Source organism: Schistocerca piceifrons, chromosome 6 (genome assembly GCF_021461385.2).
Source record: "Schistocerca piceifrons isolate TAMUIC-IGC-003096 chromosome 6, iqSchPice1.1, whole genome shotgun sequence".
Taxonomy (NCBI): Eukaryota; Metazoa; Arthropoda; class Insecta; order Orthoptera; family Acrididae; genus Schistocerca; species Schistocerca piceifrons.
Window position 1 is genome coordinate 299,315,953 of NC_060143.1, and position 18,062 is coordinate 299,334,014.

The window sequence follows — 18,062 nt, forward strand, 5'->3', positions numbered from 1 at the left end:
TAACGAAAAATAGAGCCAACGGCCTTGCCGCAGTGGTAAAACCGGTTCCCGCCAGATCACCGAAGTTAAGCGCTGTCGGGCTGGGATAGCACTTGGATGGGTCACCATCCGGTCTGCCGAGCGCTGTTGGCCAGCGGGGTGCACTCAGCCCTTGTGAGGCAAACTGAGGAGGCCTCCATATCCTCATCCAGTGATGCCTGCGGGTGAGGGCGACACGGCGGCCGGTCGGTTCCGTTGGGCCCTCCAAGGCCTGTTCGGACGGAGTTAAGTTAACGAAAAATAGGATGAATGACCAGATTTCACGAACTATAAACTTTGAGGAAAAGTTAAAAAGTTAATACCGCCGTATCAGACATCACAGTACTTTATCGTGGAAGTTTACAATCGGAATACTTAATAATTAGAGTAGAGATACTAATTGTACAATACAATACTCAATCCTAATTTTAAAAAACCATGATGACTCTCCTTTCGGGCAGTGAGAATGTTGAGGATTTTTGTCAGCAAAAGGGCAATGACATATTGATGCAAATATTGCGGCTTTCATATTCTATAAATAATAAATTAGTTGGTATTATTGTAGCTGTAGAATGCCTACCATATTAAAAAGTATGTTTATACGTACCTTGTGTCACCTGTATTTCTATATATCACTTTTTTTATAATAGTCTGGAAGTCTTTTTAATATCGCAATATCCTGCAGTTGTCCATGGCCCTTGCCACCCAACATAAATTCTCTGCTTCTTTCTTCTTTCACAATTAGTGTTATACCCACATAGATCCTATCAAAAATGGTTAAAATGGCTCTGAGCACTACGGGACTTAACTTCTGAGGTCAATAGTCCCCTAGAACTTAGAACTACTTAAACCTAACTAATCTAAGGACATCACACACATCCATGCCCGAGGCAGGATTTGAACCTGCGGCCGTAGCGGTCGCGCGGTTCCAGACTGAAGCGCCTAGAACCGCTCGGCCACTAGATCCTATAAAAAATATGAGTTGTAAATATACCTTATCCGAATTTTGCGACATAAATATTGAAAACAAAATAGTTGTGAAGGAGGTATGGATACACATCTGTGTGTTTACAAGAGATTTTGTGTAGACATACTAACACAGAATATCCATAAGGACGGGGCACTACTGGCCATATAAAAATTTATTGTAAAACGTCGCTCGTACATACTTTAGTCCCGTCAAAATACTTCCTCCTCTCCCCTCCCCCTCTTCACAATGTAATGTACTTTCTCCAACTGCTTTGCCATTCCTGGAAGACATGCAGGAAGTCTCTAATAGTTTAAGCTTCCACTGCCTTGGTCTCATTGTGGAACCTACGTCCCTTAAGTTCCTGTTTGGCCATCGGGTTAAGAAAATAGTCACACGGACCAAGGTCGGAAACTATAAAAGCCAATTCACACTGGCCGCCACGGCACCGTCATGTCAAGGTGTATTCACACTGTCCGGGATATCACTCGTTTTACAGTTCCCGCAAACGTGACGGCATAAGAGGCCCTCGAGAAAGACCGGCTGTGACGAGTGCCAGGAACGAGTAACTATTTCAGAATAGTTTAACAATTCTTGACTGAGCGTTTAAAAGCATGTAAGTTCTCGATAGCACACGACATAAATAAGACCTGTAGCGCATATCTTTTCGGTTAAATATAATATTGATTTCCTGTGGGCACAGCACGAAGCCGAGCGTTCGCGAAGTGTGACAGACAAGCAGACTGACTAGTGTGACGTCACAAGTTCGGTGCCCGTATATCTCGTTGGCCCCGGACGTCACACAAAATATTGTACGAGCGCATGATCCGCTATCGACTTTCGTTAGCTTGTCACAAGATTTCATGAACGCTTACCACAGATTTACAAAAACACGTCATTCTTAGGATGAATTATTAAAATTATTGCTTTGATAAAATGTCACGTAATGATTTATAGACGGGTTAATGCCTTCATACACGAGTGCTTTCTTAGTAGAGAGTTATTATTGCCAAAATTTACAAATTAAGAATGAAACGTACTTGTTTTATAATTTGCAGTATGCGTTTCTGTAACGGAGCATTGAAAAATTTATCACAAATACATCACCATTATCATTAAATGTCACTTAACGACGCATCGACAATACGAGCCTTCAAGATAGAACATGATAACCAAGACCGTAGTTAAACATCGCATGGTTAAGTGCTATCATAATGAATAAACGTCATGGTTTCTGCAGTCGAAAGTTGTTGTTTCGCATCCCATTACACGCAATTTTTTTCTTGTTAGTGTGGTTAACACGTTCTGTTGCTTTCTTACGAATGTAATACAAGTGCGTTCTGCAATATTGGATGTTATTTACATTCAGTCCGATCTGAGAACAAGGAATAAATAAGTATCTAGCGATTTCAGTGTATGTGGTTAGGCAGGAACCTAAGACGACAGCTTAAATTGCTGCGACTGAAACGAGCACCAATAAAATTCATATTCTTCTTTCTCAGAAATATTTGGCTCTTTCTTTCCAAATGTGTTCCGCCTTTCGAGTGTGTGGGTAGGCAGCAACATAAGATGACAGTTTAAATTGCTGAGACTGAAACGAGCATCAATAAAATTCACATTCCGCCTTCTGACTAATATTTGGCTCTATCTCCGAACATGTGGCGGTTTCCGAGTGTGTGGTTAGGCAGGAACCCAAGAGAACAGCTTAAATTGCTGCGAGTCCTGTCCGTCAAGTCACGGAACGTGAAGTCAATTCAGGTCACATGATCTCAACTCGTGTGGCTCTCCTCAATTGTTTATTCGAGGGAGTTGCAATCTTCACAAGATGATTTTCAACTATTTTACGAGCAAAATGCAGCTTACAGGAACAGCTTGTATATTAGATGAGTAGGACCGAAGTGCAAAGCAACACAAAAAGGATGTCGGTCCAAAAAATGTCGCTACGTGTACAGGAGAGGAATTTCACATATTATGCATGGAGCTCAAGAAAGAGGAATCTGCATTTTATAAGCGTTTTATGAACTCGAAGTTCCAGTTGTTTCTTTTTTTTACGTCAAATAGCACCCAAAATTATTCTAAAGAACGCAGTGTACGAGTTGCTATCACATCCATTGAAAAGTTGGTTTGTGTAAGGTTAAGTTTCGTTGCCAGTCCAATGCAAATTTTTTTTGCAACAGTCATATCTCCCACAATACCTTTCCCTTCAAGATTTATAGGGTTTTTTATGTCTTGTATTTGGCTTTTAATAGTTCAAGTGCCTTATTTGTATTGGAATTAGCTAGTGGAAAGACATTAATAGCGACCACTCGTTCTTGCAAAGCTGTTTCACACACAATCCAGAGAGCTACTTAATAATATAAAATCAAGCCACATATTTAAACGAATAACTCTAATATACATTATTATATATATTATTTGATGTATATTTCACAAAAAAGCATTATACTACTGTTGTAGTGCCTGAAGGTTTCAGTCCATTTCTTATGAAACATCAGAAACATCTGACAACATTCAAATAAATTACACTTATAATCAATCTGCTTCTACCCACAGTACTTTTTTCACTTCAGGTTGCAGCCATACTGCAATCCATCTCATCGTAAAATACTAAATATGGTACCAGTATGTATAAAAATGAACTTTATAAATACAGTAGAGGGCAAAAGATTTAGTACGCTCACGTCATACAATTCAGATTCATTGCTTCAGTTAATCTTTCGTCATTTATTACAAAATTATAGCTTTTAAGAAAATAAATAACGAAACAATACAATTTATAACAAATAACAAGCAACGAACAACTGATATCAACCACGAAAACCACGATGAAACGACATATGGAGTTGTGCACATATCGGGTGGAAATGAACTTCGGGATCAGGTGATCAACGAATGGTTGATGTCAGCCGTCAAAACTTTGTTCACGAGAACCTGGGCGATGCCGTGACGCGACGTGACAGGATGAGACGACCAGTTAGGATGCCAACAAGTTGAAATGCATTTCAGAATGTTTTGATGGGACGTGCGTGACGTGACGGACAGTGTTAATTGACTTAACACGGGTGGGGTACCATACAGTTGCGTTTTTGGACCAGGAACTCGATAACAGGATTAACAAGCTTTGTAGATAAAGTGAATACTGACGTAGTGTGCTTCAGTACAGTGTCCTCTGTCACCAATAGAAATATCCGCCCTTATATCGATGACACCCTGACACCTTTGACGTGAAACATGTGCAAATTATTTTTCTTGTTCTGTAACTTTATATAACCAAAGTTAATTTGTAAACGTTCTTTTTAAAATTATCTTCTCCCATAGCAGAAGTACGCTAAATTAATATATGTCTAATTGTTTCATTTGCTGACACACCAGTTAGGGAAGATCAGTTTGGATTCTAGAGAAACGTAAGAACACGCGAGGTACTATGACCCTGCGACTTATCTTAGAAGATAGGTTTATAGCATTTGTAGACTTAGAGAACGCTTTTGACAGTGTTGACTGGAATATTCTATTTGAAGTTCTCAAGGTAGCACGGATAAAAAAAGGGGGAAAAAGGGCTACTTACAAATTGTACAGAAACCAGACTGTAGTTATAAGAGCGAGGGGCATGAAAGGGAAGCATTGTTTGAGAAGGGAGCGAGACAGGAATGTAGCCTGCCCTCGATGTAATTCAATTTGTACAATTAACAAAGTAGAAAAGGAAACCAAGGAAAAATTATGAGTAGGAATTAAAGTTCTGAGAGAAGAAATAAAAAGTTTTAGCTTTTCCGATAACATTGTAATTTTGTCAGAGACAGCTTCGGAGCTGGCAACGTCGTGATTGAGTTTCCATTGTCCAATGAGGTTCCTTCGGTTTTTTTTTTTTTTTTTTTTTTGGAACTGTTATCCTTTACCAGTTGGTTTAGGACGTTCTTATGGTAACCTGCAGTGGCTGTAGCATGTTTTGGAACTATGTGTCTACACCGTCCCCTGACAATAAAATAAAAAAAAGTGATTACCGTTCCCTTATTGGCTGACATTTGCGCTCGTGCCTTTTGTGATGGATGTTGCACCCAGGCTTCATTCTGTGTCATAACAGTACACGCATGTTTCGCCAGCAGTGAAGATGTTTTGCCACTAAACACCACTCTCGTTCTCAACACATTATTTCCAGTTGTGGCACACATCGACGCGAAGCTGCATTTGTTGCGGAGTACGGAGTCGCGGTATCCGTCGTGTACACACACTAGACATTTGAAAATGTTCTTTTAAAATTGTGTGATTGCTTCCAACTGATATCGCAAGAATGTGTGTCTTACAGTTAGATGTGAGTCATCACAAATAATGGCACCTTGGACATGCTGTCTTGATTGTTGTTTCTGTTACGACAGTAACAGGGTACACCTGCTCCTCCCTGCAATTCACTACTTAACCCATAACTTCCCAGCATGTCCATATGGACACAAATGTTGACTAGTTTTGTTTTTACTTCATTGTTGGCTTACAATTATTTTTAGCGTTGGCGGTCACATATTGTTTTCAGGGAGGGTTTGAATTTTACGTACATTGTGTTAACACTTCATTGTTACCATTTACACTGTGATTGTGACAGCCTGTATTTCAGGGAGTGCTTTGACGTCCGCAATGGAGCATGTTGATGTAAAGCAAGTAATGTTTCGTAAATAACTTCTTCATTCTGGCAAGTGAAACTGTTTGCAGGTTATCTAAATATGATTATAGAGATTTTCATTTGAGGAAAGTTGTTGTCCATCGATTCACTTATGAAGTGATTATTTCACCGTGTCCATATGGACACGCTGGGCAGTTGCAGGGTCAAAAATGATTTCATTTCTTTTTCTCTTTTCATATCATAACAGAGGTATGGCAGAATCTTTAGAGCCTGGCTTGACTGTGCAGGATGTTTTAGACATCCTGTTTGAGGATTCAAACGCTCCTCAGGTTGATGGAATTTACACCACGCCTCCTGATCCAGCAGTCCTCACGGATGAGGATTCGGGTGATGAGGATGAATGAGGAATAGCAGATAATCTCAATCCTAGACAACTTCGGGCTGAAGCTGAAATAAGATTAACAGGCACACACACAGAAACAGATTTCAGAAATATAGATTACAGGAACAGAAATAACAAAAAACCTGGGTTCATGTGCACTAATTTCAAATTTGAAGTCTTTTCCTGATCCATGCTTTGACATGTATGTTGATAAGTCTGCAGTGGAAATTTTGGAATTATTCTTTGATGACGATCTGATACAATTCCTAGTTGATGAGTCAAACAACTACACACTTTTCAAGAACTTTCCAAATCCTAATATAACTTGTGAAGAAATGATGTGTTTTCTGGGGATCCTCATTCTAAGTAGTTATAACTCTCTCCCTAATAAGAGGTTACACTGGGATTCCAATTTAGACACACGAAACGATTTTGTATGCAATGGCATCAGGAGAAATCGTTTTGAACAAATTCTTAGATTTCTGCACTGTAACGACAATAACAAATTTGATGAAAAGGACAAGATGCGGAAAATTAGACCTGTTATTGAAATAGTAAGAGACAAATGTAATAAGCTGTTTGCTCCTCAGCAACATCTGTCTTACGATGAATCACTGATAAAATATTTTGGGAGACACTCTTGCAAGCAATTTATCAGGGGGACGCCGATACGATTTGGATATGAAGCATGGTGTTTATGCACTACTTCTGGATATCTGGTAAATTTTTCCTTTTATCAAGGAAAATCACCCAATCCAAATACAGTATATGAAGCACAGTTTGATGAGGCTACTGCTCTACTCGTTCAGATGATAGATGATTTGACACTGGATGTAAAGCTACTGCCATTCCACTTCTTCTTTGACAACCCATTTACAGGTTTTACTGTTCTGTCACAACTGTGAGAAAAGGGCTATGGAGCAACAGGCACTATCAGAGAAAACAGAGTTCCCAAATCGTGCCCAATTTCCTCAAAGAAAGCGCTAGTTAAAAAGGAAAGGGGGTATTTTGAATCCTCACTTTGCAAGGATGATGGTTTTATAGTCACAAAATGGGTGGACAATTCAGTGGTTACTGTAGCTTCTACCTGTGAAGGAGTTAAGCCTGTATCATTTGTAAAAAGATATTCCGCAAAGGAGAAGAAGGCAGTTCAAGTACAACGTCCTCAAATTATCACAGGCTATAATAAACACATGGGAGGAGTGGATAGGATGGATGAAAACATTGCCATGTGCAGAATCTTGGTTGATTGACGTATCTGTACATAATGTGTGGCAGCTGAAGAAAGGAACGTGAGCTAGGACTATTCAACCTGAATTCAGAAGAGAAATTGTACAACTTTACCTAAAAAGATATACGAATCCCATAAAAGCAGCAGGCAGGCCGTCTATCAGTCCCATGTGTGGATAGAAATCGCGTGTTCCAAGTGATATTAGATATGATGGTATAAAGCACTATATCAAGGAAACTGAGAAGAAGAGAAGATGTGTAGCTTTGTACTGCAAACAGAAATCATGAGCTGTTCGCTCAAAATGTGGGAAATGTGATGTAAGACTGTGTCTAGAACGCTTTGAAGTGTACCAGGAAAGTCAGTAAAACAAATGATTGTGAATTATTTTGTGTATGGTCTTATAAATTGGTTTGTAAGAATTATTTTGTTTAAATTTTGCCTTACTTGTATTAAAAATCTGATTAGTAAAACATATCTTCAAATGTATTTCAATATCACAGAAAATATTTCAAATATGCATCTGAGAGCCCAGCGTCTCCTTATGGACACGTTATGTTAAAGACAAACTAAGACAGAGAAGAGTCAAATAATAGCTTATATGTACTACTTAGATGCACAAGAAGTCAAAAAACTGAAAAATTTAAATATACAATTTGAAAAATTCGGGCAGTTGAGGGTTAACCCGGCCATTTTTGAAACCATAATGCCATGGGAACATGCTCGAAAAGATATTGCAGAATTGCCATAGATTCTCTTCAGATCTTTATAGATTTCAGTAACGTTTTTCTTCCAGAGAATACAGAACTTTATTGCGATGTTTAGAACACAGTCAGTCTCACAGGCTGCCAACACTCAACTGTCAGAACTGTCGCTGTGACATTGGCAGTGACTAGCGACTGGAGTACGTAGTTCAACGGCGCGTGGACAGATTTCGCAAGCAGTCACTTAACGGAAAGGGAAAGTTCAGTACTCTTCTTCATTGGACATCCCTCGTAGGGGAGTCGCAAGTTAAACAAGCTCTGACAATTAAGAATTCCTTCGCCGACAATATTGTTCAGCTACCACCAGTAGCGGGACAGTATCTTTGGCAAAGTCTCGTAGCGCGTAGATCCAGGACAAAAAAAATTGAAATGAAAAGTTTTAGATTGTATTACATTAGCAAAAGACACAACGACCCTAGCACTCCATCGCACCAATTCCCGATGACATCCCGTCAAAAATTAGGCATTTCTGTTGGCGAAATCACAAAGACTTGTATGGCAATTGTTAACGGAATTTTGACGTTTTGGCCTGAGTTTGATTTCTGGAAAAGCCGTCTTCTCCCGTACCTCAACGCGTCCACACCAGAGCCCATAAAACGTCATAATATTGAGATCAGTTGCTAGTGCACGGAATGACCGCGTGCATCGGACTTCGTCCGTGAAGTGATTGTAGTATTTTAAACGTATGTATATATTTAAATTCGATCACCAAGATACTGAGCTAGTACCAGTATCTAAAGTAAACAAAAGAGGGTTTGCTATTGTAACATAACATGAAAGTTAAGACTTGAATTTCGTTGGATAAATGGTTTTTAGTTTTCACAATTGCGATGGCAGCTTTTTTATGTGGTAGGCTGCAGTCGTTACATAGCAGATAAAAATATACGAGGGTTGGAACTTTAATAGTGGTAACTACTTATATACAGCAATTACAAAATAGATACCTGTTTCAAAGTTTTACTGACCTTCAAAGCAGTCACCAGCATTGTGCATTACCAGTTGCTAGCGATGTGGAAGTCGTAGGATACTCTTAGCAGTGCCAGTTGTGTTGACAATTCGAGCGGCGCTGTCTATTGCCCGACGAATTTGTAGCAGCTCTGAAGCGAATGCCGTGAAGTGTTTCCTTCAGTTTATAAATCGAGTTGAACTCACGAGGGCTTAAGTCAGAGTAGTGCAGTAGACGGTATAGCACTTAGCAGCCCCATCAGTCAAACAAATCAGTAACAGCTTGCACTGTACGTGCTTGAGCATTGTCCTGTAAAATGATGGTCAGGTCCTGCAGAAAGCGTCATCACTTCTGTCTCTAAGCTGGTCGTAGGTTGTGTTCCGAGAATGATAGCATAGAGACAGACGTGATGACACTTTCTGCAGGACCTGACTATCATTTTGCAGGACTACTTTAAAGATCAGTAAAACTTTCAGACTCGTATCTGTTCTGTACGAGCTGTAAATACATAGTTACCACTATTACAGTTCCAACCCTTGTATATCCCAATTCTTTGATAACATGCTGTTGCTCTTCCCCTCCTTATCCGCTGGTAGGCTAAAGTGAATATGTGTATTCAAAACCATCCACTTAACACACTCTCTGGCTGTTGTAATCATGCAGGTAAAAGATTAGCCCATGTGCTATAACGTGAATTATTCTTGTGTAATGAGTTTTCGGTGGTGTTCAGCCACTATCATGCAATACTTTTTAAACGAGGAAACGGCCATTTGAACGTATGTTATTCTATTTATCTTTTGTACCATCCAGATTTCGGCTTTTATGCCATTTTCAAGTACAATGTAAAACTTGTTGGACCATTATTGCTACCATTATTATAACGGTTTAATAACTTTTAACATTGTACTTGATAGAAGCATGAAAGCCGAAATCTGGATAACACAAAAGATAAACATAATAATACACAGTCAAACGGCATTTTACTCTTTTAAAAATCTTGTGCAATGGATTTTCAGGTTACCTACTCGGTATGTATTCATGTAGATGTGCTGTGCTTCTTTCTGAAAATAAAGATGTAATCGGTACCACGGTTGTGCAGTGTGGGTCCGATTCACAACAGCTTACCTACGTCAGCAGCATAACTCTCTTGCACTGATTTTTTAAAACAAAAATAGCTGTAATACAGTGCGCACAAGAAAAGGAACAGTCTGCAATCTGGTTAATGAAAGGAAATAAATGTTTACTTATATTTTAACATTCCAATTAATTAGCATACGTTCGTTATTGACAGTCACTAGAAAGTTTTTCAAAGTTCAGTGCTCTTTTCTACTTAAAATCTGACAACCAGACCCTTTTCCATGTTCACATCCAGAACATTATCATTTCAGAAGGAGACAGCACATTTCCTTTCTTCATCCAAGAAGCAAGAATAATTAATACATCGCAATATCAAAGACCAATTATCATTATTACAATTAGATTTATGTTGCTCATTTAAAAAATTCTCTGGCACTGTTTAGGTTTCCTCACTCGCTCACAGATGTCACTGTCATCGACAGTACATATCGAGTTGACTTGCCCTTAATACCAACGGATGGCAATACTCTCGTCTGTGGCAGATCATCTCTCTCGCTTTATCCATCGTAACTGTTATTAAAAACGAAATTAAACCCATTTTAACTACTAATTCCTTTTTACCAACATCAGGGGTAAAGGAGGCCATTACACGCGCCCGAGTGCCAACGCTTAGCCTCGCTTCACATTTCCCCCACTGTCACACCACGGTGAACGCGTGTAGGGGAAGAGGGGAAAACAGCGGATGTGCCACATTTAAATGGCAGGGCAGTCGCACTGCATGCGACTTGGTTTTGTATTTAACATTTCTCAAGAAGATAGGTCACAAACAATACAAGTTTTCAGTATTAAGCAATTATTTTTCGGGCACTGAGGACATAACGTAATTATTATCTGGTACAGACTGTCGGCATACCGACAGGCGCAGACTATTTCACAGTGTTTCGCACTTAAGTCGCCACGTAACCGTAACGAACTTAGTTTCATAATGGAAATAAGGTCTTTCACACAACTATGTCGATCGAAATATTGTGGTACTTCTGCAACCTCATCGTGGAGACTTGGAAAATCTACCTGAGGAAAGCCATGTAGACTTCCTGGACAGTTTTAATGTGAAAATATTTGTCATTGAAACTGGAATTATATCACATCAGTCAGTTACATCTGCACATGCATAGGGATGCTTTCAACTGAAACCGCGAACGGTCTCGAAAAGAGATGTAAAATTGAGAGTGCCCTCAAAACCTTTATGAAACTATCCTTTTAATTCTTGCGAGCCTACAATGAGTTCTTCAAACCTCGCACTTTCCTAAACACCAGTGTGCTTAGGGAACTGGAAAGTCGTTGTCATAATCTGTCCTTTCTACAACGCAATTTTATTTTTAAATGCATCCCCATCAAATCAGATAGAAGTTACCTTGCAGTGTTTTATTATGGGCAGCGTGCAGTCAAGTCCTCTTAAAATGCGAAATCTGGAATCCATTCCGGATGTTCTAATTTTCGTTCCTGCACTCCTTTTTCCTTCATAAATTGTAGAATAGCGAGTTTTAAATCCGCAAATCGTTCCAGCCATGCCTCTTGCCTCCGTACTTTGCGGTAGTATATGAAGTCTCCTTACTCTTCGTTCATTTCCGTTGCAAACTGTTGCAACTGACGATGGAATAGTGGGTGCGGCTTCAGGAATTTTACTAATCATACCACCAATTTCTTTACGTGCACCATGCCTGTAAATTTAACACAAAGTTCTTTCTGGTGTACAGAACAATGAATCCCGCCTGCTGATCGTTGTAACTTTTTGCTCTTTCATTGTCATCTAAATGTTTAAATTCTCTCTGTATGGTACTGTAATAAGCAGTACCCATCGCTTATGCAAATTGAGAATACTCATCCGCCCACCGGCGGCCCGCACACGCTGGGCGTGTGAGGTTTGGCACGCCGCAGCCGGCAATGGCATACACAGTATAAAACGTTTTCCTTAAATTATATTCCATTTGTGCCAGAAATTACCTGCAGTTCATAGATTACAAAAGACACACTGCTTGTGAACTAAATTTGCTTGAAAGTATGTACGCCAACAAGTGTTACCTCACACACACACACACTAAGAACGAACCTGCCAGTTATGATCACAAATATCAGTGGGGAAAGGTCAGTTTCGAAACTGAAGTTAATCAAAAACAGTCTTTCAACCTACATTTTACAAGACTGGCTCAGTATTTTGGTTTCACTCAATATTCAAAGTCATACTTCAGGAGAGTAAGTGATGGAGTTATTCTAAGTAACTTCATTAGTATGAACCTGTAGGTGCAAACCTGTTAATGAATAAGATTGTTTAAAATTTTCAGTTTAAGGCTGATTATTTGGGAAAATATAGTATTTGAATTAAATACAGGGTCCAGTTTGCGTATTTGGAACATTCATTCGGTATTTTTCATTTTGCATAATAAGTCTGTTTGCTCATAGTTGTAAATGTTATTTTGAAAATTAAAATACTGATTTTTGTGTGTACATGAATGTCAACTTCTTGATCCTTTTTTTTAAAGAAAAAAATGTAGTCCATAGCAATGTTAATACATTTTGTTGGATCTCTTAATGATTTGAATTCTTTTCACTTTTTTGAAACATTTCATCTGTAGTGACTAACACTATATACACTACTGGCCATTAAAATTGCTACACCACGAAGATGACGTACTAAAGACGCGAAATTTAACCGACAGGAAGAAGATGCTGTGATATATAAATGATTAGCTTTTCAGAGCATTCACACAAGGTTGGAGCCGGTGGCGACACCTACAACGTGCTGACATGAGGAAAGTTTCCAAATGATTTCTCATACACAAACACCAGTTGACCGGCGTTGCCTGGTGAAACGTTGTTGTGATACCTCGTGTAAGGAGGAGAAATGCGTACCACCACGTTTCCGACTTTGATAAAGGTCGGATTGTAGCCTATCACGATTGCGGTTTATCGTATCGCTACATTGCTGCTCGCGTTGGTCGAGATCCAATGACTGTTAGCAGAATATGGAATCGGTGGGTTCAGGAGGGTAATACGGAACGCCGTGCTGGGTCCCAACGGCCTCGTATCACTAGCAGTCGAGATGACAGGCATCTTATCTGCATGGTTGTAACGGATCGTGCAGCCACGTCTCGATCCTTGAGTCAACAGATGGGGACGTTTGCAAGACAACAACCATCTGCTCGAACAGTTCGGTGACGTTTGCAGCAGCATGGACTATCAGCTCGGAGACCATGGCTGCGGTTACCCTTGACGCTGCATCACAGACAGCAGCGCCTGCGATGGTGTACTCAACGAAGAACCTGGGTGCACGAATGGAAAAACGTCATTTTTTCGGATGAAGCCAGGTTCTGTTTACAGCATCATGATGGTCGCATCCGTGTTTGGCGACATCGCGGTGAATGTACACCGGAAGCGTGTATTCGTCACCGCCATACTGGCGCATCACCCGGCGTGATGGTATGGGGTGCCATTGGTTACACGTCTCGGTCTCCTCTTGTTCGCATTGACGGCACTTTGAACAGTGGACGTTACATTTCAGATGTGTTACGACCCGTGGCTCTACCCTTCATTCGATCCCTGCGAAACCCTACATTTCAGCAGGATAATGCACGACCGCATGTTGCAAGTCCTGTACGGGCCTTTCTGGATACGGAAAATGTTCGACTGCTGCCCTGGCCAGCACATTCTCCAGATCTCTCATCAACTGAAAACGTCTGGCAAATTGTGGCCGAGCAACTGGCTCGTCACAATACGCCAGTCTTGATGAACTGTGGTATCGTGTTGAAGCTGCATGGGCAGCTGTACCCCTGAACACGACATCCAAGCTCTGTTTGACTCAATGCCCAGACGTATCAAGGCCATTATTACGGCCACAGTGGTTGTTCTGGGTACTCATTTCTCAGGATCTATGCACTCAAATTGCGTGAAAATGTAATCCCATGTCAGTTCTAGTATAATGTATTTGTCCAATGAATACCCATTCACCATCTGCATTTCTTCTTGGTATAGCAAGTTTAATGGCCAGTAGTGTACGTTCGACTGTACAGTTTTTTGTAGCTCCATGGTTCAGTGCCGCATTATGTTTATTCTTTGTTTTTAATTATATAGTCATTCCTTGTTTTGTCTCGTTTGGACACTGAATGTTATACAGACGGTATACTTCTGTGTTATTAATTTATACGTCGAAATAAATCTTTCCTCGAGTTAACCACATACAATTAGTGCCGCTCGACGTAACTAGCATAACAGTACTTCAGAGTCGGCTTCCACGTTCAGCGCCGCGCCAAAAATGCGACTGATGCTCCCGCGCCATGCGCGTCGCTTTTTCATTCAGCACAGAGCTGAATTCCGCGTCAGTGCCCACCGAGCCAGCCTCAAGTAAAGAAGCTACAGCGACGTTCCGATCAAATCACCGCCTTTCAGCAGCATAACCCCTTGCTTTGGTTCATGCAACTAGAGACTCAGTTCATCTTAGCACAGATTGCGGCAGATGAAACTAAATGAATGGCTGATTTTTAGAAGGTACCTAAGCCCCTTTTTTCATAGTTTCGGGAAAAATAAAAATAAACTTGTTTTCTCTTTCGTGTTGTTAAATGCTGCACTGATAAAATTACATATTAAAACACACACATAGCTCTTCAATTAGGTACATTTTTGACGCATTATACCTAATATGCCTTTTAACAATCCATAATATTTAAAACCTACTTTTACTTGAAAATAATGCAGGTTTTTATTAAATAAAGAGCAATATCTGTTAGCTCATAAAACACAATTCTTTAATAGCCAAAGAATATTATTACATTAGAGAGACTGGTTTTTCTGAACTTTATTCATTATCATAGAGAGAAACATCAGCTACTGGCGACTGTGAAAGTCGATCGTAAAAGCTTTTGTGTTCTTCTACAGTATGTGGCATAATTTTTTTCAAGTCTTAAATTTTGCCTTTTACGATAGGTATTTTTCCTTCTGGATAAGCTTCTTTACAAGGTAAAGATACTTCATTAGTTTTTTCTTTTGAGGATAAAGGTATTCAGGCTTTGAAAACCAGATGATCTTATGTACACACTTGTTTCAACGATACCTTTGTGTTCATGTGAGTATTCAAAATAATGATATTTGGAAATATGAAACTGCATCCTTTCATTTCTTGGAAGGTATCTAATTCCAGAAGAGACTGTCGACTTCTTATAATAAGTAGGCCACCAAGTAGAACACCCAACGATCATGTGGGTTTCGACCGGCGTAATTGTTCCTGGATGTTTTTTCTCAGCATTAGCTATAAGCTCAGAAACTTCACGTGGAGTACTGATACGGTGACACTCCCTAATGGGACGTTTTATTAGGCTGAACTTGCAGTCACGTGGATTATAGGGGTGTTCACTTTAAGGATAAATCTGTTTAATCCTTTTAAACCTGCATATGTTGGTTAGGGCAAGACAAACTCTTGAAAACGTGTGATTCTTGTTTTGCCCAGGCCAATTATCCGAAAACAGGTGTAGCTCGATAACTGTCTCGGTCACATGATGTATAGTGTTGTCCAACAGGAACGAAGCAACTTCATCGGGTCCTTTGTGGACCTGTTCTTCATGGTAGATGCAGTAATGGGGTAAATCTGTATTCGTGTTGAAAATACAAAAAACGTTCACTGTGAGTTGCCTGAAGTAATAAATTTCTTGAGCAAGGATCTTCGGTAAACTTACAATTGCATATAGTCAAATACAAGGCCTAAAATGTCTCCGTCTTTTTTTTTTTTTTGTCGTTTCATTAATGGCAGATGTGAACTTTATAGCTCGCCTCTTGTGCACCATTAATTCTACAGTCTTTTTGCAATATAATGTAAACGAGGACTATGTATGCACACCTTTTTCTCCTCTCAAAAGCAACAGGTGTCAGTTTGTGGCTTTCCGAACTTAGGTTAAAATATTCTTTCAAATACGCATTAAAAAACTCATACTTGGAATTTGTTTCTTGAAGGACAGTTCAGATGACAAACACGTAAAGTTTGCAGCAGATGAATAGTGCGGATGGTACATAGAAAATGAGCTTATATGTTTGTTGTTGTTGTTGTGGTCTTCAGTCCTGAGACTGGTTTGATGCAGCTCTCCATGCTACTCTAACCTGTGCAAGCTTCTTCATCTCCCAGTACCTACTGCAACCTACATACTTCTGAATCTGCTTGGTGTATTCATCTCTTGGTCTCCCTCTACGATTTTTACACTCCACGCTGCCCTCCAATACTAAACTGGTGATCCCTTGATGCCTCAGAACATGTCCTACCAAACGATCCCTTCCTCTAGTCAAGTTGTGCCATAAACTTCTCTTCTCCTCAATCCTATTCAACACCTCCTCATTAGTTATGTGATCTACCCATCTAATCTTCAGCATTCTTCTGTAGCACCACATTTCGAAAGCTTCTATTCTCTTCTTGTCCAAACTATTTATTGTCCATGTTTCACTTCCGTACATGGCTACACTCCATACAAAAACTTTCAGAAATGACTTCCTAACACTTAAACCAATACTCGATGTTAACAAATTTCTCTTCTTCAGAAACGCTTTCCTTCCCATTGCCAGTCTACATTTTATATCCTCTCTACTTCGACCATCATCAGTTATTTTGCTCCCCAAATAGCAAAACTCCTTTACTACTTTAAGTGTCTCATTTCCTAATCTAATACCCTCAACATCACCCGACTTAATTCGACTACATTCCATGATCCTCGTTTTGCTTTTGTTGATATTCATCTTATATCCTCCCTTCAAGACACCATCCATTCCGTTCAAGTCCTTTGCTGTCTCTGACAGAATTACAATGTCATCGGCGAATCTCAAAGTTTTTATTTCTTCTCCATGGATTTTAATACCTACACCGAATATTTCTTTTGTTTCATTCACTGCTTGCTCAATATACAGATTGAATGAAGAAGAGAAATTTCTTAACAACGAGCATAGATTTAAGTGTCAGGAAGTCATTTCTGAAAGTATTTGTATGGAGTGTAGCCATGTATGGAAGTGAAACATGGACGATAAATAGTTTGGACAAGAAGAGAATAGAAGCTTTCGAAATGTGGTGCTACAGAAGAATGCTGAAGATAAGGTGGGTAGATCACGTAACTAATGAGGAGGTATTGAATAGGATTGGGGAGAAGAGAAGTTTGTGGCACAACTTGACTAGAAGAAGGGATCGGTTGGTAGGACATGTTTTGAGGCATCAAGGGATCACAAATTTAGCATTGGAGGGCAGCGTGGAGGGTAAAAATCGTAGAGGGAGACCAAGAGATGAATACACTAAGCAGATTCAGAAGGATGTAGGTTGCAGTAGGTACTGGGAGATGAAGAAGCTTGCACAGGATAGAGTAGCATGGAGAGCTGCATCAAACCAGTCTCAGGACTGAAGACCACAACAACAACAACAACATCGGGGAGAGGCTACAACCCTGCCTCACTCCCTTCCGAACCACTGCTTCCCTTTCATGTCCCTCAACTCTTATAACTGCCATTTGGTTTCTATACAAATTGTAAATAGCCTTTCGCTCCCTATATTTTACCCCTGCCACCTTCAGAATTTGAAAGAGAGTGTTCCAGTCAACATTGTCAAAAGCTTTCTCTAAGTCTACAAATGCTAGAAACGTAGGTTTGCCTTTCCTTAATCTAGCTTCTAAGATAAGCCGTAGGATCAGTATTGCCTCACGTGTTCCAATATTTCTACGGAATCCAAACTGATCTTCCCCAAGGTCGGCTTCTACTAGTTTTTCCATTCGTCTGTAAAGAATTCGCGTAAGTATTTTGCAGCCGTGACTTACTAAACTGATAGTTCGGTAACTCTCACATCTATCAACACCTGCTTTGTATGCAATTGGGATTATTATATTCTTCTTGAAGTCTGAGAGTATTTCGCCTGTCTCATACATCTTGCTCACCAGATGGTAGAGTTTTGTCAGGACTGGCTCTCCCAAGGCCGTCAGTAGTTCTAATGGAATGTTGTCTACTCCCGGGGCCTTGTTTCGACTCAGGTCTTTCAGTGCTGTGTCAAACTTTTTCACGCAGT

At 39.9% G+C, this 18,062-nt stretch overlaps 1 protein-coding gene and 1 pseudogene across 1 annotated transcript in view; both read left to right on the plus strand.

The window, feature by feature from the left end:
- The window catches only part of LOC124803282 (sorbitol dehydrogenase-like), a 172,420-nt gene extending 166,422 nt beyond the window's left edge, over positions 1-5,998 (plus strand). Inside the window, exon 7 of the mRNA XM_047264465.1 lies at positions 5,882-5,998. Coding sequence (XP_047120421.1) covers positions 5,882-5,998 — 117 coding nt within the window. The remainder of the gene's footprint in view (positions 1-5,881) is intronic.
- On the plus strand, positions 15-132 carry LOC124803658 (annotated as a pseudogene).
- Positions 5,999-18,062: the final 12,064 nt, after the last annotated feature.